The sequence below is a fragment of the Vanessa tameamea genome, chromosome Z (assembly GCF_037043105.1).
Source record: "Vanessa tameamea isolate UH-Manoa-2023 chromosome Z, ilVanTame1 primary haplotype, whole genome shotgun sequence".
Classification (NCBI taxonomy): domain Eukaryota; kingdom Metazoa; phylum Arthropoda; class Insecta; order Lepidoptera; family Nymphalidae; genus Vanessa; species Vanessa tameamea.
The window spans coordinates 2,054,956-2,080,049 of record NC_087341.1 but is presented as its reverse complement, the minus strand read 5'-3'; the positions used below and the strand labels follow the sequence as shown (position 1 = coordinate 2,080,049).

Below are 25,094 nucleotides of genomic sequence, written 5' to 3'. Positions count from 1 at the left end.
TTATTTCATATTATATCTTCCGGTAGTGATATAGTATGTTGATATATTGAATATTATTGAGTGTTTAAAATGTCGACGTACTTTACGAGAGAATATTGTCGGCTTAATTGCTTTTAAAGCGAACGATGTCCGAACTATAATAGATAGGCGAAATAAATAAACGGAGGGAGGAGGAAATGGAGATTTTCAGCTCTTTAAAACATTCATATATACCGGAACCGGGCATATATTTTTGGCCGTGACCTTGTCTGGGTACTATTTTGTACAATACAGTAACAGCCTGTATATTTCCTACTGATGGGATAAGGCCTCTCTCCACGCTGCTCCAATGCGGGTTGTTGGATACACATGTGGCAGAATTTCGTTGAAATTAGACACATCCAAGTTTCCTCACGATGTTTTCCTTTACCGTCGAGCACGAGTTGAATTATAAACACAAATTAAGCACATGAAAATTAAGTGGTGCTTGCTTGGGTTTGAAGCCGCAATCATTGGTTAAGATGCACGCGTTTTAACCACTGGGCCATCTCGGCTCATTGTATTTTGTAACATGTCGGAATTATTTTAACAGATAGTTTAATACGAATGATGTTTCTCATCAGGTCGAGTTCACAGTGGACCCCGTGTCGACGTTCTCCAATATGAACACCCGTCAATCTGCGATACGTATCAAGCACTTATCGCCCGGTACCGTGCAGTTCGAGACGCTCCTCGAGCGTGGAGTACGCGGTATCATCGCCAAGGAAGCCCAAGCGTTTTCGTCGTCTTCGTCGTTCAGCCCCACTAGACAGCCGCCTGTTGTGAGTTATACATTTTTTTAATATTTTATGGACCGATTTTATTGATCAACAACGCCGCCTGCGTTGGCGTCGGCGTTGTGACAGATATAAACCAACACTGGCTAACACTCGCCTTTTAAACCGGATCATAATAATACTAAGTATTGCTGTTTGACGGTAGAATGTACGAGTGAGTGGTACCCACCCAAAGACGAATTTACATCAAGCTCAACTATCAAGCTTATACTTCGAGGTTTAAATTTAGCTCATGTAGAATGGTTTACCGGCCGGTAAATGAATTATCCTTCGCCCATAGACAACATATTACTTCGTCGATGTGACCAATCATGCTAGTTAGTATACGAGGTAATATTCGTGATTAAACCAGCTCACTCGCCATTACAGCAAAACCGGAACACATTGATTTTCGCTGGTAGACAAACTGATCTGCCTACGTAGACGTAGACGCAGACGAGCTTGCGACATTGGAAAAAAATGTGAAAAGTTTTTATATTCAATAATAAAATTTTAACATTAGGATGCAATCGGTCTCATTCGTACGCGTACCTTGTTACCTTTGTGTAGTCTATATATAGAGTTGGGGGAGAGATGATGAAACCGCGTCATGAAACTGTACAATTACAAATCGATAGGTAGGGCTGCTCTTTGGACACATCTGACGTTGATCGGATATAATTATTGTATATGTTATATAAGATAAGAGATACAGTCATATATTGTATGTATCCCCTGTAGCACTCGGGAATCGTACAGCTTTGTACCAGTGAATTAAAATGACTTTTTAGTTCCGAAATTCCCCTACGTACAAACAATCTAGTTATACATCTTTATGATATTAGTACAGATTTATCTTTATAGAATTGTTTTTATATCCTTTTCACTTGAAAATAAATTGTTTTGTTGAGTTATGTTAAGTCTTATGTTACATTGCCACATACACACGAAGCTACACGAAGTTTCTGCTGTTGGTACTAAAAGCTATTAAGTAAAAAATTAACTGATTTTATCAAAGTTTTTTTTTTAATTTATTTATCATAAACTAGTTATCGCCTGCGGCTATGCTAACGTTTAAGGAGTCGATCGTCAGGTGTTTCAAGCTTGCTTAAATATCAAATTTCATCAATTTCGGTTCAGGTTTATTCGTGAAAGTATAGCAGACAGACGTAGTTATTTTCGCATTTATAATATTACTAAAGGATATTTTTTCACTTAGCTTATATGGTACAGTAAACTGAAGCCGATATTTTTTATCTTATTAGTGACTCCTGACGTGACTGCAAATAATTTGATCAATTTTTGTAATTATATCGCAGTACGCTTGGTGCGTTCATACGTAAAGTTCAAACGCTCCAATATAACGATAGCGATTAAATATTGGCTGCGATAGCGTGTGAGCTATTTATATCCTTATTACGCCGCAATAAGGTGCAGAATTGTCGAAAACGTAACGCCCCTTGGTACGATACGCACACAGCATTAGTGACAGGTAATACATAGCCGTTGTATATACGACATGCTTTTATTAGGCGGCTTGGACGAATATTGGGAGGGATTGAATGCAATTTTTGATTGTCCACGAATCTTTGTACGGTAATTGAGAATTGAATGCTGGGTCATATTTATTGATCGTGATGCTTGTTTATATACTATGTGGCGAATTGTTTTTTTTTTCTTTTTATTTTGTTTCAATCAACTAATGGACATTGGTTGCTCGTTATTTTTGTTGAAGCGATATTCTTTTTTTAGTTTTGGAGGGATTTTATTTTGACGTAGGTTGTAAATGTTATAAATATTTATATATTTAAGATAAGTCTCGCCATGTTCACTTTTTGATTTGGTCTTTTTATTTGTACAATTGACGTAAAACAATGGTGATTAACGGAGTGATTAGTCTAATTTCGTAATATTTATATACCTATATATTTTTTTTAACAAATATTATTTTTAATATTTCTTAATATGTTACTCGTTTCAAGTAAAATTAACATTATAAGACGACAAGATAATGATAAGTTTAGTGTTTTTAATATGCGTTTTGCGGGTAAGAGAATCTAGGTCGGTTCCAAATGAAATTTAAAATATTTGTGCTAGCAACACGTGTTATCAAAAGTATCTGGAATTTAGTTAAATTGTCAACAAAAAAATGATGGCTTTCTGAATTATTGCATATTCTACAAGTATACCATTGCAACTGTTTCACTGTGTATTGAAAAAAAAAAAAAACTCGTAGATTTAAACATGGTGGTGGTTGAGCAACGGAGTTATAAATTTGCAACTTAAAAAGTCAAAGTAACTTAAGGCGTATTACAGCTAGCCGACCTCGCTGTCCCGTTTGTATCATTTCTGCTTACGAATTTATTGTACGAAGAAAAGTCCTAAGAAACATTTCGTTGTGGAAAATTAACGCGTCTGCAGTAAATTGTAATATTCTAATGGCGCTTAGTGCTTTTTTCGATTTTAAAATTCGTATTCTTTTTGTAAATTATAAATAATATTCAAGTTGAATTTTATTAATTATGTATCTTTTTTTCGTTCCATCCAAATTACTCACTTCAAATTTACCCCGAAGTTTTAATTTTAAAATTATAACATATTTTTAAGTGCTTAACCAGTATATTTCAACCGATGGCCTTTGTGCAATCATGTTTCTGTGGTTACCAGCTTACTCGCATCAATGATTCTATATACACAGAAGTAAATTTTACGATTGTTTTTCGGGTTGGGTTATGTTGAGAGTGACCCAGTGTAACTACAAGCAACATTAGGTATCTCTGTTTTCAAGGTCGGCGCCGCATTGGCGTCTTGGACGATTTATATTTCTCACATTGTCTATTGGAAGCAATGATTACTTATCGTCAGGTGGCTTTGAGCTTGTCTGACTGTCCATATTAAACAAACACAATGGAAGTTTGTTTTATATTAACATTTTTTTTGTTCTTTGTTTTTGAACGAAGTTCTCGTACTCGGCTTACAGTAAAGTGAATTGGTAGAAATCGTAACGACAAGAAAAGCCCTATGCACAATCCAGGCAAACTTTTCTTACTAGTCTCTTTCCTTTACATCGGATTTTTCTCAACTAAATTTTCGGTATCATTACATAGTATAAAACAAAGTCGCTTACCGCTGTCTATCCCTGTGTATGCTTAGATCTTTAAAATTACACAACGGATTTTGATGCGTTTTTTTTAATAGATAGATCGATTCAAGAGGAAGGTTTATATGTATAATATACGTGCACAGTATAGTAGAGAATCACTGATGATTTTAGATATTTCTAAAGTGACGTCTGAAATGAACACATTTTTTGCTCTTCTATTGAAAACGCTGGCTTGAACCCTACGAGATAGAACGAAATAGTGTACTACAGTATCGTACACATTAAAAAGGTCCTCAAAAAAGTCCACGATGTTATATGTCTGTTGCTTAGGGATAATCCACGGTAACCATTTTTATCCTTTTCTTTTTAATTTTTATCAGCATTGCGCCCGTGCGAAGCCGGCGCGGGTCGCTAGTTGTATACGTACAGCGAAATCAACTTCGTTCCAACGGCTATCGTTTATTTTTTTTATCATATAATAATTTGTATATTTTTTTCTCCTTTTTAGGAAACTGGTATCATAACATGTCAAATCAACAATATGAAAAAATCAATCTCGTATACGGCAAAGAAATGCGAATCGAAAATGCTTCCACGCGTAGGCGACAAAGTCACCTTCGATATATATCAGGTGAGTAGTTTTTTTTTTTTTATATAAAAGCGTCTAATGAAGAGCTTCCGATATAATGGTGTATTTATGGAGCTTTAGAGGGAATTATCTATTTTTGTACGAAGATGAACCGATATTCATGTCGGTGTTCCAAGTACTTGTTATCTCGTATTTTCCTCGGCCCGAGATATAAATAGTTGTTTCTAATAAATGTTATTCGATATTAAACTTTTTGCTTTACTAAAATAATCTTACTTGATATATTTATAGTAAGTAATAACAATATTGTAATAAAAATAGCTAATTATTTTGTAATTATTAATTCTGTACATGAACTAGCTAAAATAATAATATATAAATATAATTTGTACCACTTTACTTTTAATGTTAAAAATACTTTTTTGTTACACCTTTGCACTAGGAAAAAAAAAATAGTATTGGTCCGGAGATTTTCGCCTACATACAAACAAACAAATGTTATCTCTTTATAATATCAGTATAGCTTAAAATATTACTAACGTCTAATTGAGATTTTTTATTTTTATTTCACAGGTGAAAAGGACCAAGGAGTTAATTGCGATGTCTATCCAGATACAGCACAGCCTCACGAACGGTAATTCAAACGGTGGTAACAACATGCGTCCCATCATGCAGGGCTTCATAGCTGCCCTGAAGGACGGCTTCGGTTTCATCGAAACAGCGGATCACACCAAGGAGGTGTTCTTTCATTTCAGGTGAATTAAAATGAGTTTATAGGTGAAAATATCTGTGAACATTAAACATGTACTGCGTGATGATTTGTATGTAGGCGTTGCGATTGACTATTTATAGTATTCGAGAGCTTCGATCGTTATTTTATGAATGTATGTTATTATATTTTTTTTTTATATGAAAAGCGACTTCGCTTTCTCGTGCTTTGAATGTTCGTGTATTGTTGTTTTTTTTTTTTGCGTCGCGTTTTTTTTTTTTTTAATTAGTATTCTTGCATTTATTTTTATACTCTGTTCTGTCTATCGATATCGATGCAAAGCGAAATGCATGATTAATTATTTTGCGTATAAATTTAATTTGCTACTTATTTTGTTTAAGTTTTTGTTTCATATCGTGTGCCGAGCGAATTTAATGTGTCTAGCGCTAATTTATTATTTCATGGATACGTTTCTTGTGATTAATCGTATTGATAAAGTATTTCACGAGACAGAAAGCGGTTAAAACGACTACAGATCGATTAAGAAACATACATAGTATGATTGTTACAATAAGAATGCAATGTCGATTCGGTCTGATTGTTTGATGAGCTGTATGAAGCTTCTTTATGTCATATAAGCGTGTACTCCCTTGTAAAAACGCTCAGCTTTATTGGCTATTGCGTATAAAATACATCTTCTGATATCTTTGTCTCACGTAAGGTTTTAAACATTTATAATAAAAAACATGACAAAAATAATTCAAGTTGATATCTTTGAACATTCGAAATATAAAAAAAAAATACTCAAATATTTTTATATATATATTTTATTTGATTGCATATGTTGTAAATTCGTGGAATATGAAACAAAATAATGGGGGTAGGAGTGTATGCTTCTATGTAATTGTCGTATGTTTAATAGTTTAATTATATTTTAGTGCTGTGCGGATAATTCATGTAGCATGGAACGTTATTTACAGTAACAATATGATGTTCGATTTTTCCTTTAAAATAATAAATTCAATTGACCCACTTTTTATTTAAGTGTGTGAATATTTAATTTGATCGACTACACTCGTGTAGGTTAAACTTTATTTCATATTCAACGCTGTATTGTAATATCCAATGTTTCATATCGTACTGAATGTCTATATTAGTCGATCTTCGTAACGATTTCAATGTGACATGTATTTAAGGTTATGTGATGATTATATCTCAGATATAGTTAGCTATTTGACGAATTAATTTTGGATCTTGATCGTCTCATTAATATCTCAAATACTCTTAATGTTTGTTTGGTTAGTTTAAGATAACTTTGCATTTTATAAGATTTTTTTTTTTTATATTAAATTTAGCTGAACTCGTGGCTTTACATACTTATATGCGCGCAATTCATGAAAATTTATAGAATACAAACCTTCATGCTCATTTCATTTACTCGAGGGGTGAAAAAAATACTATAAGTCAGCCTTCCCAAGAACTCAAACTATCAACATAGGAAATTCCATTTAATTCGGTTCAGTGTTTTAAGCGTGAAGAGTGTACTTTCGCATTAAAATATTAGTAGGACAGATTACTGTTTAGGGTATATATGATTATTATCAGTTGAAGTTGTTTGTGCGTTTGTTTGCCAAAATTAAAAAGAAACATACGAAATACGCTAACGGCAAGTCACGTGTTGCTGAGTTATTAACCCTTCAATACCATAAATAACATTTCGTTTCAGTAATTTGGAAGGCAGTCCTGACGGTTTAGAGTTGGGTACAGAAGTGGAGTACAGTCTCGGTCGTATCAACGGCTCTGGAGGTGGCTGTGCCAGTGCTGAATTCGTACGAGTGCTGCCAAGGGGCTCGGTTACCATTGCGAAACCTTTAGACCCAACACTCAATGGAACGGTCACACGTACGCTACGAGCGTTGAATCCTGATCAGGCGAAATATTCAGGTGATTGTATATTATTATAAAAATATTTATTCCACAAAAAAAAAACATGTTTATGAATAACTAGCTGTGCCCGCGGATTCGTACGCGTTTGAATTAGACATAAAAAGTTAAAGAAAATGACAATACTTTCATGCAACATTTCATCTCCCTTTTCAACTCTTTTTCTAATTAAAAAGTAAAGCCTATGTCCGTTCTCAGGCTCCAGACTATCTGTGTACCAAATTTCATTTAAATCGGTTCAGTAGTTTTGGCGTGAAAGCGAGACAGACAGACAGACAGACAGAGTTACTTTCGCATTTATAATATTAGTATTGATTATACGTTTGATCTAGGACAGTAAAGATCTCAGTGCTTAATAACATAGTTGTCACACGAAATATAGATCAGGAACTGGCTATCCTAGCTAGGCTAATTCAATAATCTGTGTTCATTGAAATAATCGTAATACATTAGAAATATCTCCTAAGTTATTACGAAACATATTTTATGAATATGTTTCTTAATAACATAAAGTATTATGTTATTATTTTAAACATCAAAATAATATTTTTGACATGAATAAATTGATGTATGTAGTAATCAACCAACGTAAAAGTATTTTACACATAAACCGTGGTTGAAGGAGTTCTACAATTGAAGCGGCAATATCTGGGTCGATATTATGTCGTTATCGTCTGAGTGACTTATTTACCTGTTCGCCTTCGTGTTGTACATATATATTAAATAATAATAATAATAAAGCCCTTTTATTATTATATATACATATATATTACTGACTTGAAATTGTTTGAATGCGCTATTCAGTTTGAATGTTATTCTCTATTGGCTGAATGTGTGTTTCCATTTTCGCGTAAGATGTATACATGTGCACTGAAGATACACCTTAACTTAGCTTCACCTAATATAGTCTGTTAAATGACGATTCAAAAGTGCTTGTAAAAGTCTACTTGGATAGAGTATATTTTGATTTTGACGTAAAGTACGTAAAGCCGTTGATTTTACGTCTAAACTGTCCAGTCGTGTGAGAGAATAGAGAGTTGCCAAATTAAAAAAAAAATGTTTAGGAACGCGTGTGCGAAAGGTTATTATACAATTAGGGAGTTTATGATTGATAGCACACCTTGGGAATGAAACGATCGCCTATCGGCTATTTCTATTCATATTCAATATATGTTAATAATAAAATTGATAAAAAAAGACCCGCTGAGGGTCTTTCGCCGGTTCTTCTTAGGTCAGGGTCTTTTCTTTTCCGAACCGGTGGTAGTGCTCACTTTGACTATCAATAACTGTAATGTTTCTATGTTGAATAAATGGATTTGAGTTTGAGTTTGAGAGCACCTGTGTTTGCGCAGACACTTCCGTATTTCGGGTAGTTGCCAGTTTCCCTTGAGATTGCTCGCCGTGGTCCAAATCTGCCAAGGAGACATCATAAACTTGAAATCGTATTGCGAGTTGAAATTCGGGAAAGCCCTACTAAGTTATCAATTTTTTTTTGTTCTGATCCATCTCGTGAGGAAAATAGTATTAGGTAACTTGGATGAGTCGCATAAAATGCAGCCACATATACAACCCCCATTGCTTCCTGCTCTGCAACAGCGAGTTGAAATATCTTCTAATAAATATAACCTTTCTTTCCTTAAGAGCATATTCAGTCAATCGCAGTTTATTAATTTTTTATTTTAAATAAATAGGCCCCAAATTATTTTGTGCAGTTTCCAAAACTTTTGATGTATTACGAAGTATAATAAATATATCTAAACTTGATACAGTTTATAGAAATCTTATATTATTTTCATTAGGTCTCATTCAAATGGAGGGAGGGACAACCTACGAGTTTGGAATCATGGGTCTCGCTTGCAAACGTGAAATCCTCCAAGTGGGTGACCCAGTTACCTTTCAAGCAGACGTCGAAGGCAGGGCTACCAACATTATACCAATTAGGAAGAAGAGACGCGCTACTGTTGACGCTATAAAAGGTAAACATAATACGTTCATTTATATTGACGGATCTCCTTGAACACAGGCTGCAGGTCATGACGTCTAGCTGTTGAATTTATCATTTCTAGACAGTGACATAATTTCATTGCTGTATAAATTTTTGGGCTTATTATAAAAAAACTGCGACAAGTATTGTCATCTCTTGGTATAAACTTCATACTATATAAAAAAAACTGAAGATGCCGAAGCAAATCCGGTTAGAATCTGAGGGTGCAAGATCAGCCGCTATATATTGGATGCATTGACACTTACCAACCAAGGTCTCTCAATATTTGCTGAGTAGCTATATTATTTGGTATAGCATTATCATGATCGTGAGAAAAGATTATATCGTGCGCTTTTCCCTATTTCTTGCTCGAGTGTCTCATCACCTGTTGGCAGTCTTCTGATTGGATGGTTTTGCTCGGCGGTAATAATTGATTTCCTTCCAATGCCACTAACATAGCATAGTAATCGGGGTTTCGCTGTAGTCTGTGGAGTTTGTCCGCCCTTGAGATATTTTTCGCAATCTCAATTACCAGTTTGGTTTCAATGGATAATCTCAAATGAATACACGATTCATTAGGTTTCTTTGAGTGAGCTCGCGTGACGCCCAAATGTATTATTGTATATTACGTATTTTTGTATATCTAGAATTTTCCAATTGGGTCAAAACTGTTTTGTGGGTGGTCTACTCTTCATCTACGTCGTAACTACTACGCCATTTTTTTCGTGACTCTGTTTTTAGCCACGATTGTACCTTTTGTCCTTTACCTGCTAACTGCGAGCGATTGTAGGTCGGAGACCAGCAAAATTGGGCAGTTAATTTGATGATTTTGAATGTTGTCTGTAATATGCTTTTAGCCTCGTCTCTTAAAGTAAGTTAACGACTTTCAAGCGGTTACAGTTTAAAACTAACCTAGGACGAGATTAACCGAACAACATGTATTCCGTATTCAATCTGCATTCTAACGAAAATAAACATTATCCTGTTCATAATAAAGACTAGAATAGAATATATTTTTATGTCCAGCAAAAGACTAGCAAAATTTAGCTATAAATAAATATAATATAAATTAAATGATACGTATGTACAAGAGGCGACTTTTCTCTAAGAAAGAGATCTCTTTCAGATATCCTTTGGATATAAAGGGGATGAAATTGATAAAGTGGTATGGAGGTATACAGTTCGAAAAATGTATTATTCTACACATATAATGTAAAATATTGTATATATTATCCTATAAATACACATAATAAAAATATTTTTAATTCAGTTATATCTTGATCCTAGTACAAAAAATTATCGTCACAATATGTTTTGTTTTATGTAGTAAATTGTGGTAAATAGACATCTCCCCTGTCAAACACTATATATTGCTCTGTTCCGGTTGAAAGGCAGCCTGCCTAATTACAAGCAGATGGGATGTCGCAGATATAATGGCTGTCAGAAAATTGAAGTTGGAATACAATGATAGTGATACAACAGAACAGTTTCAATTACAATGATAAACAAGTGTGACGATTCGTGAATAGCCTTGAGTAATTAATTGACTCTAATTGGTTATCTATAAGCCGCTCTTGCTCTTGATTGGTCGAGATAATCACATGAATACAGCATAAAGGATTTTATATGTACTAGCTGAAGCTGCTGTTTTATCCGCGCGAAATTAATAAAACTTCCTATAACACAGAAGCCGCCAATATGCATTTTACGCTCTCAAGTGTATATAAAAAAGTAGCTTAAACAGACGGACAGTAACGGACAGTTGCTTTCGCAATTTATATTATTAGTATAGATGTTACTACTACTACTATACAAGAAGTAAAGATAAGCTTATAACGCCAAGTTTCCGACTCCACAAAGTCAATAAATCATTCTTGGGGCAAGGTATCCGTTTCTATAATAAAATTCCGCAGATATTTTTAACTTTGCCGTTTCATAGATTCAAGTCAGTTGTAAAAAATACATTAGTAAAGAAGGCATATTATTCGATACAAGATTATATTGATGATAAAAAAGCGTGGAGTTAATGCTTGTTGACTTCCAGGCAGGAGACATAACATATAATTGTATTTAACTAACATGACTGTATTTTTAGATGTTGAAAAAGAGTAACTACTGAGTTTCTTGCCGGTTCTTCTCGGTAGAATCTACATTCCGAACATGTGGTAGCTTTACTTTAAATAGTTTGTTAAATGACGATTCAAAACTGCTTGTAAAAGCCTACTTGAATAAAGTATATTTTAATATTGATTTTTTGACTTTATTAGTACTACTAGGCCAGGCGTGGCTATTGCTACGTTATATGTTGAATTATATTGTATGATAATATTTAGAAAAAAGTTTTGTGATGCGCGTTCAAAAAAACCTATTATATTTTTGTATATTATATTTACTAAGGTCGACTATACCTACGGTTAAAAGTATATTAATCAATTGACTAGTTTCTCGTAAATCGTTTCTAAATCGTGTAGGAGATAGTTCTAGACTAAAATTACTTATACTAACATATTTAGTGCGTTTTGCTGAAACGATTTTGCTGATATAAATTAAAAAAACAAATTATTTTCCTTTTCAATGTATTCACCTGCAAACGGATAAATTTTTCATACATACCCATATATATGGGATATAGCAAAAGTCATATTTAACTATTCTTACATAACGTTTCGAATTTATAATTACAATACATCATGTGTGACCTCCGAGTTCATTCATGATTAGAATTTAATTGATTAATTTTCTGAGTATATAATTGTATTCTAGATAAATAAACTGTTTAATGAATTAACTCAGAATGTTATTGAAATACATTGAAGATAGATCAAACCAATATTGTATGATGCTTCCTTATCCAAAGACATGTTTGTATACAATGTAATGAAATTTGCAAATAAATAAAATCCAAAACAAAACTATAACCAGTTACTGTGTGCTTTGGATTCAGGTTTAACGACTGAAAGTATCTTGATAAGATGTTTTACGTGGAAAGATACTTTCAAGGATTTAGGCTAGAATATGCTAAATAAAATCTAGACTGTGTATTTTTACACAATACGTGAATAAATTTAATACTATTTCATATAATTTATTATCAATAAAAAGTACAATTTATTGCTGTACTTATGTGTAATAATAATAATGGTTGATTACAGGTGGGTTTGGTTTCCTATCAATAGAGGGTGAAGACAACCGACGGCTGTTCTTCCATATGTCCGAGGTGCGCGGCAACCCGTCAGATCTGCAATCCGGTGACTCGGTTGAGTTTGTAATGTTAACCAATCCCAGGAATGGGAAGTCGTCGGCTTGTAATGTTGTTAAAGTCGGGTAAGATATTGGTTTCAACATATTTTTCTTTTAGATAGTTCTGTATGACCATAGTCTTTCTAGTTTGTTCGTATTTTTTTAACCGTCTTATTGCATAATTTGTAGATCGATCGTTAAACAGATATCATATTTAATTTGTTGATATTTTAAATTGTCATTGCTAAAAACACTGGCAAAGTTTTTCTGTAATTTTGTGAGATATAATTTTGCGGAAATGTATATCTGGTACGTTTTTATCATCAGTACTCTCATTCTACATAATTTATATTACATATATTATAAATATTTAATTTATTTTAAAGTAATATTGCATACGTACGTTGCGTGTAATTCATTGTTATTGTATATTTCATAATTTGTAGATATTGTATATAGTAAAGGTAAAAATGAATATAATTAATAAATTAGTTCGTCGTATACAATATAACTGCTGTTTATATATCAATAAATATTTCTTGCCAGTATAAAAAACAAGAGATAAAAAACAATATATATGTATATATATTTACATACTTTTCAGGTTCGATATTTATTATGTAGTTATTAGTACCATAAAAAATATAATAATCATTTAATATAATTATGCAATGTCAGAGAACTGATGAAGGAAAGTTCATATGCACTTCGTTAAAATTCCCTCTGATAAGTAAATAATTATTTGCCTAGCAGTGACGAGAAATCGGTACCGCGACGAATAGTCATTAGCTTATCGCGGGTCAGTGTCAGATAAAGTAACTAATTAAGTCTAGTCAAGCAAATAAAATATACCGAAACTTCTGCCAATCTACCATTTTATTGATTTATTATGAACTAATGTTACAATTGACTAACATACTAATAAAATTATTCGGTAACATGTACATAGGATAAATAGATGTTTTTCTTTTATCTTCTTAACGATACAATATCAACAGCAGCAAGCCGATAACGAAAGCCCGCAGCGAGCGACCGGAGCGACTACTAGCGAGACTGCGTACTGTCTCGCTCGAAGATTCGGCCGGCCCTCGTGTCGTGGTTGCAAGAGCGCCGAGGGGACCAGACGGTAGTCGCGGGTTCAGACCTCGACGGCCGCTGGCCGGTGAGATATTTATAATTACATTCCTGTTTTTTTTTAATATTTGATACTAATCTGCAGTTTGCCATTTTGGTTCACGTTTATGTTTCCTGCTCCACTACTAATGGTCGTAAAGTTAAGTTTGAAAACTTATACTCTGTTCCAATGACAATAGGAAAAAACAAAAAAAACCGTACTTTTCAATATCACAAGTGTTTTGTGATATTGAAAAGTACGGTTACGGTCGGTTACGGTTACGGTACGGTCCTCTATATGATTTACTACAAACAGTTCTTGATTAATATATCTTCATTTGTAATACAACAATATTTTACTTAACTACGTAAATCTACTTTAATTTTACTTTCAAAGTAACGATAACAGTTTTGCCGACATTCAAAACGCCATTTTTCTATAAACGAACAATTAAAATGGATGTTTGCTAAACGAATGAAGAATAATAAATTTATACAGAAAAAAATGTATTATTTTAGTTTTAACATACATTTTAGATTTTTTTTAAATATATGTATATTATGCAAAGCAACACTTAATTTATAGTTTTGAAAACAATACAAGATTGAAATATTCGTCTCTGATCTTTCGTTTCATGTAGTAGCCCCACGCTGCATATCTTCGGATTGCAGCCGAATGGGCCGGCACGCTCGGGGAAGTACCACTCTCTCACTTAAAATCGGCGTAAAGTGGTAGCTATGCCACCGCATTTCGTCCGGTTTGTGATAGTCACGGAGGACCGACCCCCTCCCCTCAAAACGTTATGGTTGTGCAGAATCCGGTTATATTATCCCAGGAGGGTACCATCAGCGATTGCGGTGGAAATTCTCTCTCTGGGCATCCATGCTCAGGACAAACATCACCTGAGCAGGTGTCCAGGCTGTCCTCCGAATTCTGGTGGGGCAATTTTGCGGTCGCCACTGTTCGGGGCAAGCGGAGCAGGCATCATAATGCAACCCCTACCACCCTCACTGTGGACTTCTGCAACATAACTCAACTCCAACTTGAACGCCGTTCACTTACACCTTGAGACGGCGAAGCCGGCCTTGCTTTTTCTTACCAAGACCAAGATATCCTCTCCTGCCGATACTTTTCTCTCCTACCCCGGGTACAAATTGGAACATTTCTTTGTACCACGAGCTGAGGTGTGCGTTTACGTCAGAGATGATATCTGCTCAATGCCTCGGCAGCCTTGGAGAGCAGGACCTATCGATTATCTGGCTTCGTGTAGACTGCGACGACCATCCGCGAATCTACGCGTGCCTTTATAGGTCCCATAGCGGTAATGCCGAAACCGATCGACTGGTTGAGTCGTCCAAATAGCAACAGATTCCGTGCTGCATCAGATCCCACCCGCAGATCATAATTCTTGACGACTTTAATGCCCACCATGCCGAATGGTTTGGATCGCGCACTACCGATCATGCGGGTAGATCTGTTCTCGACTTCGCCTTAGCATATGATTTGACACAACTGGTCCCGTATTCTGCGGTTCCCATCGGTGGCAAGTCCCAGCCCCGGCTTGGTCGGTTCTGCAAAACGGCTTCACGCCGAAAATGGGAACGCTACCAAGACTGGGCTAACGCATCTGCGTCTCGTGATGTAAACACCAGCGCATTCAGAAAGGAATATAACTCTGCCTCTAGGTCCTTCAAAAACGTGATTGCTGAGGCGAAGACGGAGTACATTGGCAGAATTGGCGAGAGACTGGTGCGCCTCCCTTCAGGAACACGTGCGTTCTGGTCTCTTGCTAAGGCTGTCTTAGGGAATTTTTGTCAGCCCTCTTTTCCATCTTTGCACAGAGACGGTGAGTCATTGGCCCATACCGCGAAGGAGAAAGCTGATGTTTTAGGCTCTCTCTTCGCGGCGAACTCGACTCTAGATGACCGAGGAAAGTCACCACCAACAATCCCGCGGTGTGATACCACGATGCCGGAGGTTACATTCCGGCAAAGTGCAGGTCGTAAAGCACTTCTTTCCTTGGATATTCATAAGTCGAGTGGACCCGATGGCATCCCTCCAATCGTGCTACGGACTTGTGCTCCCGAGTTGGCACCGGTCTTAACGCGTCTTTTCCGGCAATCCTATGCATTCGGTGTCGTCCCGAACTCCTGGAAGACTGCTTTGGTGCACCCGATCCCTAAAAAGGGCAACCGCTCAGACCCGTCCAATTATAGGCCTATAGCCATCACCTCCTTGTTCTCCAAGGTAATGGAGTCCATTATTAACTGCCAGCTCCTGCGGTACCTAGAGGAGTACCAGCTGATTAGCGACCGCCAGTACGGTTTCCGTCGGGGTCGCTCAGCCGGTGATCTTCTAGTTTACCTGACTCATAAATGGGCGGAAGCAGTTGAGAGCAACGGGGAGGCATTAGCAGCCAGTCTGGACATAGCGAAGGCCTTCGATCGCGTGTGGCACAAAGCGCTTCTTTCGAAGCTTCCTTCCTATGGGCTTCCCGGGAAATTATGCAACTGGATTACCAGTTTTTTGGCAGATCGGAGCATCAAGGTCGTTGTCGACGGTGCATGCTCCGACTTCAAATTCGTCAATGCTGGTGTTCCACAAGGCTGCGTTCTATCACCAACTCTGTTTCTTCTGCATATCAATGACTTGTTGCAAATCAGTAACATTCACTGCTATGCAGACGACAGCACCGTAGACACCTCATACACCGGCCGTGTTAATATTTCTCGGGAAAACGTCGAAGAAAACCGGAACAAACTTGTGTCTGAAATCGAGTCTTCGTTAAACAAAGTCTCGAACTGGGTCGGCTAAACTTAGTCCATTTCAACCCCAAAAAGACGCAAGTTTGCGCGTTAACTGCTAAAAAAACACCATTTGTCGTATCTCCACGATTTGAGAACATTCCATTAGCCGCCACAGCTAGTATCGGAATACTTGGCGTTGATATTTCAAGCCTCGTTCAGTTCCGCGGTCAATTGGAAGGCAAAGCTTAATTGGCATCAAAAAAGCTCGGTGTGCTCAGCAAGGCAAGACTGTATTTCACGTCGGCCCATCGTCTAAGATTCTACAAGATGCAAATTTGGCCTCACATGGAGAACTGCTCTCACCTCTGGGCGGGGAGCACCCCAGTACCAGCTCGTTCCATTTGACCGTATCCAACGTAGGGCGGCTCGAATTATCGACGATCAAGCCCTTTCCGATCTGCTTGATCCTTTGGCTTTGCGTAGAGATGTTGGATCGCTCGATCGATCGATCTTTTGTAGAAGATGCAGAATCTTCTGACAGAATTTAAAAATATCACCCGCACCACCTAGATATCCGAAAATCCAAAAGAGCGCGATTTTTAAGACATTTTCTTCCTCGCACAACCACTCTGTGGAACCAGCTTTCGCCGGTGGTTTTGTTTTTTTTTGGGTTATTTCGTTATCAAAATAATCTTTCTTATATCCATAAGGTGATATTACTGTTATAACGCGAATGTTATATGGACAAATTTGATTAAATTACACAAATACTAATATGTATTTCCCTTTTCGAAAACACACAAACAAATAGATCTTATATTATGAACTACAGATAGTTCTTGATTAGCAAGTAATTTGTCAAGTGCCAGAAGACCCTTTTCGTACTTTAGATATGTAGATCCCAATTGTATAAATTCTAGGTTTAAATTGTCTATTCATCTTATCGCCATTGGAATTCAATTTGGATTGGAATATGCTATATGAACGACGAATTATATATTTGTATATATTGATACGACTTATATATTTAAATAAAAAGACATATTCCGCTAAAGCGTTTAGTATATAAGACAACACTACTGTAACACTTTAATATCAAAACTAAACGTTCGCATTGTACTAACCATACGTTTGTATCAATTTCAGAACAATTGGCCGAGTGAGACTAGAAGAGCGATCAGCGAGGCCTGAACAGTTACATTACTGCTACGTAGGTAAACATCCTAGGTTTGATTTTCAAATTATCAAAGGAACGGTAAACTATATCAACTACGGCACCCTCCACTATAGAAGACTTAATAAGTTTTAATAAACACGCAAGTCCAATTACGTATAACGTTTTTTGTAATCTATTTGTAATTTTAGCCGGACGATGTCGTTGGCAGTTCGTTAGTTTGTTGGAATCTTTTCGGTGTTCGGTAAAGCGCGGAATGTTATTTTGTAATCGATATATTGCGACGCAGTAGAATTTAAAGAGAGAGTGCCTTTTCGTTGTATAGTTTACCTGAACGTCATTTGTATTCACGAGAGACTGATCCTTTCTTTAGCAGCATTTAGGGAATTTTCGTTATTTTTACTAATATAATTTAGGTGAAAAAAAAATATTAAAACTATAAAATTAAAATCAGCTGTTCATTAAACGAATCGATACATCACCGATTATAGTTTGTAAACGAGCGAGGAACATATCAAAGTAAACTAATATTGGTTTTGCTTTTTAAGGTTTATGTTTATATGAGGTTCTTTTTCGCATAGACACGTTGTTCAAAATTCCGTTCCGTATTCCGAGTATGTAGTTCCCAATGTTCGATGTCGGGTGACGCATAACATCTGCAGTTGTTTTTAGACACGGACGTCCGTGATGTCCTTAAACCCCTCGAAATATCAAGATGAACTTTAAATACGAAGCGATCGCTTGTTTTATCGGTTTATTTTCAAAATTGATCGATTTCGATTTATTTAAGCGATAAATTATCTCGTTTTATTGGTTATTTGTAACGCCAACTATGATTGGTTTAATTTAATGGACGCATTACTTTTTGCATGCGTTTTAAGTATTTGCTCTATATGAGGTTAGCTGACGTTAAGTTTTCTTTTTTAATTGAAGGATAAGGGGAAATAAAGGTCATAGCTAAATCACAAAAATATATGTTATTTTTAATATTTTTTATTGCTACGTAAGTTCGTGACAAACCAAAGGAAATGGTTTTCGTGATATCGATTTTACGGGGACATCGATATATCTTTATATCGATACTTTTATCATCACAAGATAGTTTACGTAGAAACGAACTAGATGGCGTTCTTATCTCAAGTTGTAAAAACACTGACTCAGATCCTTCTTCCCCCTTATCCATTCAATTTATGTAAATTATTATCGTTCTTGAAACGATAATTGACTTTTCAAAACCGGTTACTCGGTATTATGATAGATTTTAGGTCAATATAATAAATATAAAAAATATATATCATTTCGCACTATTAGAATTTAAATTATATTTTAAGAAAAGTCGAGACACAAATTTCTCCTGATTGTCATCTCTGCTTCCATATCAGCATTCTTCATACTATAAACGCTTGTAAAGTTATTCAGACATGTTCTTGAGGTTATATTACAAAATATTAAAAAAAAAAAAAATAGCCGTAGGTGTTAATTTTGCTTAATAATTTTTAGTGAAGTCTCATTCTAAAGGTGCGATATGATATATATTTTTTAAAAAAAATGTGTAGGTTTTCCAGAGTGAAGCCCTTTAATAGACGTCGTGTCCATTTGTATCATTCAAAGTTTACCTACTAATATCACATACCGCTAGTTTATGATACAGAACTAATTGCATATCGTAAAGAACGAATTCGTAGGCAAGACTGGAAGGTTATTACAAATATTAAATAATAAAATTTGGACTTAAATTTTTGGAAAGATACCACATCATCACAAACTTTGAAAGTATGATAAAAGTACCTCAAAGTCTGTTTATTTTTTAAAGAAGCTTATTTATTTTTGATATACACAATTTAAATTTTTTTACTCTGATCAAATTTTCAAAGAACAATTTTTACTAGTTTTTTTTTTTTATCGATTAAAAAGAAAACAAAAATATATGAAATTTGTGATTAATAAATGAAATCAAATAAAATTATATTTGTTCGATTTCGTTATCTTTAATATTTAATGATTGTAGATATGTATGTTATCATCTTATGTTTAGAAATTAAATAATCTGGAATTAAAAATAACAAACGAATTTGTGTTAGTGAGAAATATGATTTTAAATGACACAATATCAACTCGATATTGCCAAGACAAAGTATTTTCAAATATTAAACATACGACGTTTTGTTTAATGACTTCGTGTATTAATCCGTTAAAAAATATTTATTTTTTATAAAAAAGGCTTATATAAAATTTTGAATGTAGTATATTTTTTCGTGTACAAACTTATCCTTATTACCTCCAACAAAAACGCGTTAATTATAAACCTTATAGACTCTAATAGATCTCTATCGGAATAATCTGTGATTTTGGATAATTCATGTGCAATAAAAAAATAACAAAAGTATTGAAGTTTTATAAGCTCTTAGGGCGTAGAAATTAGTTTTATCCCAGTTAGATATAGAAATCGGCACCACCGTCGGGACCGTTCATTCATACTCGGTATAAATGAAAACATAGCGGAGATTATCGTTTATGTGTACCGACAGTAGAAAAAAAAAGCAAAAATTTGCTACAAATATTTCTTTCGTCGTATTCATAATTATATAAATAAATAGAACTCTCCATCAACAAAACTAAACCTCGTAGTAATTATTTATTACTTTGTTATAGTCAATACCGAAAAGTTAGTTGAAAAAGAGGTCATGCAGTTTTGCACAAATAATTTTGAGTGGATACTGTTTTTGCTATCGGTACACAGCGTAGCTATGTGTGTGTCATATTTAACTAATGCCGGTGTATATAACTACAAATGATATGCGTCTCCGACCGACCCTGAGATTGTAACGAACAAAATTTTTTATATTTAGCTAATAAACATTATAATCGGAATAGAGCATTTAAATTATGCTAAGTACTGGAATGGAACCAAAGACTGACAAAATATTTATTGCAATAATACTATTGGTATTAAATTATTTTAATAAGAAATATTTTGTAAACTCATGTGTTCTATGTGGAGTCATTTTAAGGGAAAAACGTCGTAACTGTTTAATTTAAGTAATAACAATAAAATATATTTAAAAAATCGCTAACAATTAAAACTACAGCAATAATTCTGTTATGATCATAGGTGATATTGAATATTTCATATAGTGGTTAGGATGTTTTTCCAAAAAATATTTCTTCATGACATCATCGATTTAAAAAAAAAATACATTTTTAATCTATGCAACGATGATCAGTGATTTGTAAAAATAAAATTGTTTTTTTTTTCTGACTATTGTATTTTGTTTTTTTTTTCTCTCTCTTGTATTGTTAAAATCAGACTGATGTTAAAAAGAGCAATATGAATTGTGTTCATATTTGCATTCACAGATTAATTAGATGTCGTAGACGTACCTCGAAGTGTGAAATTAATTGAACAGAACGTTGTATCTAATCGTTAGATGCCACATTCACAATGGAATGATTGATTTGTCCGAATAGGAAAATGTCGCGACATAGATTAAGTTTCGAGTTAATTGTTAAATTTTTAAGGTCCACTATAGAAACTCAACCTCTTTTAATTGTATATATATAATAATAAAAACTTTATAATCGAATAATCGGAATTTATTTGATAGTAAACCTTTGGATAGTATCAAATGAATACGTTTCGATTGTAAAGTTAATTTTAACATTTAATTCAATGTAAATAGAAATGGCATATTTTAAATCAGTCGCGACAGTTTCCGTTCGGATTTTAAATTGTGTGATTCATGTCTATGAAATTGTTTATGAATAATTCCAAAGAGATATATAGGAATTTTGAACAAACGTTATATGCTTTAAGCTTAAACCGCATAAGATTATTTGCTCGTATCATATACGCCCATGTAACCATATATAGTAATAGTCAAAAAAAAAAAAGATATAATAATCAGGATATTGATGTTGTAGTGTTGATAACAATATGTCCCGGATCGTTTCGGGTATAGTTATTACTATATGCTTGTGGTTAATTGACGCCCGGTGGATGAACATCGCAAGTGTACTCTTGAAACCTGTCGCTATACAATGAGATCTGATTGAAGCCGACGTCACACTGAGCCAACGCTTCGATGGTGTATATCGCAGCGCAGTGTGGTGCCGTCCGAAGCTGTAGCTAAGAAATTGGCTGACTTTTTAAAAAATATGTAATGCAGTGCCTAAAAGAACCTCGATTTGAGATACCAAAATAATGTCTAAAATGATTTTTAGCCTTTCAGAATTACAAAACTTTGGAATTATCATAAGGGTTTATTTTATTTTAGTTCGTCGTTTAACGTAAGTTATTTATGCCAAATGTTAATGCGTCGTGTATGTTTGAAAAAAAATATAATGTGATTATATGTACACGACTTCCGACTTACAGCCCCCGCAGACTACAGACTTGATCGGCCGACTATAAATTTTCGTTTTTTAACACAGCGGTCTTTAGACTGAAATATTCAACAGAAACCACACGTTATACTTTTTATTTTGAATATTACATAGTAAAGAGAGACACAATATTAACTATTATCAAAGATCATAATTTTTTTTTATATCTTCCCCTTAAATTCCGAGATATATGCGTATGGTATTGACAGCGTTTAGAAGTCTTGATCAGTGTAAGCAGAATTCGAGTACGTAAACCATATATACTGCAATATCGAGAGTTATTTAGTCTGCGGGGGCTCTTGACTCATCTGTCGCCATTGAGGCATGCCTTCCTAGGGTTCAAATTAATCTTAACATAATCGTGTCGTTCACGAAAAGGAGAAAGTATATGTGTTAAGACGGTCGGCCGACTGTTGCCATGCCAACTATATTTAGCTATACGATTCTTGCAATAAAGTTCATTAAACATATACTAATAAACGATGTCATTATAACATTCCGGGTTTTTAGTTATTTGTGTCAACGATAACATACAGTGAACACATTTATTTTTACAAAAAAAAATATGTTACATGATAAAAAAACAATTTACACACTGATACAGTTGTTGGATGTGATAAAAATGATCTTCCTCGACATACCGCTAGTGGTCTTTGACGTCATTTTGTTATCTGTAAAGTATGTCTATCACAGTTTTATCTAGTCATTTCATAAGAAATTTCTTTTATTCGATACGCATTTATCAGAAGATAAATAAAAATAATCTCGCGCACTGTATAGAAGAAATTTAGTAATCAACAGTTTATTTATATGTAAGTTTATATCTATATATTTAAAAGCGAAATACTACTCGCTGATTAATCACGACGTGTCATAACCTACGAACTTGAAATTTTGCAGGTAGGTTCCTTATAGGGTAAACGAAACTCCACCCCCTAAGGATATAAAACGCGGATTGGAAGTTTGTATGAAAGTCCTTTGTTTTTCAAGTAAGAGACTTGAAATTTAAAATGTATGCTCTATAGACGGTGTGGAGGTGTACTAATAATCTTTAGAAATCAACCCCCTTTTGGGGTTAAAACGGGATGCTTGTTGGTCACAGCTAGTATATGTATAATGTATATATTTTTATATTATTACGATTGATAATAAAGGATCAATATTATAATAATAAATTACTTATGACAGACAATCAATTTAACCATCCTTAATGGGAAAATAAACTCAAGTATTGTACTTAATATCTAACTTAACTTTTTTGGCATCATCGACAGACGTGAAACCAAGTTAGTCGTATATCTAACAGGTACTACGGCTTATTCAACAGATAAGCTGTTTCGATATTTTGGTCTTTGCATTTCTAAAACTTTCAAAAAAAATTTTTTTTTTTTTTCGAATTTGTCTGATTTCTGCGTGAGCTCGCGGAGGTTTCCCAAAAGATACAAGATGCAGTGCTTTGTATGTTTGTCCTTCATATATTTCAGGTAGACTCGCCTCTTAACGGGACGGGTAAGGGTACAAAAATGGCAACACATAATTTAGCGTTTCTGCAATATTTTTAGGAAAATGTTGGTGCTATCCTTTTCTTCGACAATCGTTTTCATGGGAAAATATTAAAAAGATATAATTTTTTTTTTAAATAAAAATCATTTTTGGAAAAGTATTATTTATAGTAAATAAAAAACATAGTATTTCCTTATTCTATAAAGTCTTATAACTGCTCTCTGTGGCAATGTAATTTTTATATTATCTACGACGACATATTTTCTAAAGGAGGATACTCACCAACCCAATATTGAATCGGTAAGTATTACAGAGTACTGACACCTTTTTAATTGTATTCATTGATACCATTTTTTAACATTACACATGTATTGCTTGGTGAGTGGCCTGTGAATACCCATGTAGTAGAATTCTACTATTGATATAGACGCAGATATCATTATTTTATTCGTACTTCAAATGTTTAAAATCTAGCTATATGGTACATACATTTTGTAAATAAACATTAAACTGAAAAATATATAATAGTAAATTAAAAGCTCGTAAAGGCCACTTATACATTTGAAGAGGTTTTGGAACTCTTTCCACTAGACTGCTCCAATGCGGGTTGATACACATGTAGTAGAATTTGATTGAAATTAGATGCACATGTATGTTTCTTCACGATTCTCCTTCATCGCCGAGCACGAAGCGAATTATAAACAAATTAAGCACATGACGATTCAATGCAGCTGGCCTGGGTGCGTCTCCGCTTTGAGAAGAGAAGTTAAGATGCACGCCTTCAAACCACTGGGCCATCTCGGCTTTTACAGATAACACACATTTTAGCAAAAACATAATTTCGTAGATTATTACATAACTTATTTAATATTCTTTAACTACTATAAAAAAAATCGCTGTTGTTTTGAATATATAAATGTAAATACCTCTGAATATTTTGACATGAAATGTATACCAATAAAGGGTAAACATTATCATACAATATAATTCAACGTATAGCGTGGCTACATAAGCGCGGGTCTACATATGTGCTGTTGTAATCTGATTCGTGGAAAACCACAACACAACTTAGAACCGTTGACCGAATGATAACAGTTTATTTACAGACGAGGAAACATGAAGAAACTGCAACAGCTGCTTACGAGCCGACGAACAACAATTTACTGTAAAATATGAAATAGTTTTATCGTTGTCACAAGCCTTATAATACAGTGCTTCATGTTTTGTACTGATATGTATGACGTAAGTGCATCGCAAACAAATAAGTGTCCAGTACTGTATTGTTAGTTTCTCTTCTTGGAGTCAATCAATCGTCTAACAGATTTGCTCGTTTATTTCATTTAAATAATATACACATTGTTTAGATATATTCGCAATTGTAACAATTAATCTGCAAGTTTTAAGAAGTTGAGTCGATCGATCATTGGATAAGTTATTTGGCTGTTTACTTCAAAATAAATTCGTTGTTATATCTTATGTTGACAATTATCAGATTATTTTAATAAATAACAATGATAATTACATTTTCTACTTTGTTCTTAAATTCAATTTTATTTTACAATCTATTATTAAAATGCACTTGTTAATCTGTGATGGTAAAATTTTAAGCCCGTTCCACACTAACGATTGCACAGAGTTTAGGACGCTCGGTGTTGGTTACAAAATCATTTGAGTACATTGATGTAATAAATTATTTTTAATATAGCTTTTGCTAGTTTAATTATTAAAATTTCATCCCATTCATTAAATAATGAAATACATCAATTTACCAAATATTAAAAAATAGACTTTAAAATCGAGATTTTTTTAC

At 34.3% G+C, this 25,094-nt stretch overlaps 1 protein-coding gene across 3 annotated transcripts in view; it reads left to right on the top strand.

Annotated features, from left to right (window-relative positions):
• Positions 1-22,277, top strand: part of Unr (Upstream of N-ras) — a 39,234-nt gene extending 16,957 nt beyond the window's left edge. For 2 of the 3 annotated variants that reach the window (XM_026644525.2, XM_026644526.2), the window contains exons 9-16: positions 603-800; positions 4,406-4,528; positions 5,060-5,241; positions 6,922-7,139; positions 8,939-9,115; positions 12,276-12,447; positions 13,362-13,525; positions 17,371-22,277. In XM_026644525.2, the coding sequence (XP_026500310.1) occupies positions 603-800; positions 4,406-4,528; positions 5,060-5,241; positions 6,922-7,139; positions 8,939-9,115; positions 12,276-12,447; positions 13,362-13,525; positions 17,371-17,387 (1,251 nt within the window). In that variant the 3' untranslated portion in view covers positions 17,388-22,277. The remainder of the gene's footprint in view (positions 1-602; positions 801-4,405; positions 4,529-5,059; positions 5,242-6,921; positions 7,140-8,938; positions 9,116-12,275; positions 12,448-13,361; positions 13,526-17,370) is intronic. The other variant, XM_026644528.2, reaches the window with a different exon arrangement.
• Positions 22,278-25,094: the final 2,817 nt, after the last annotated feature.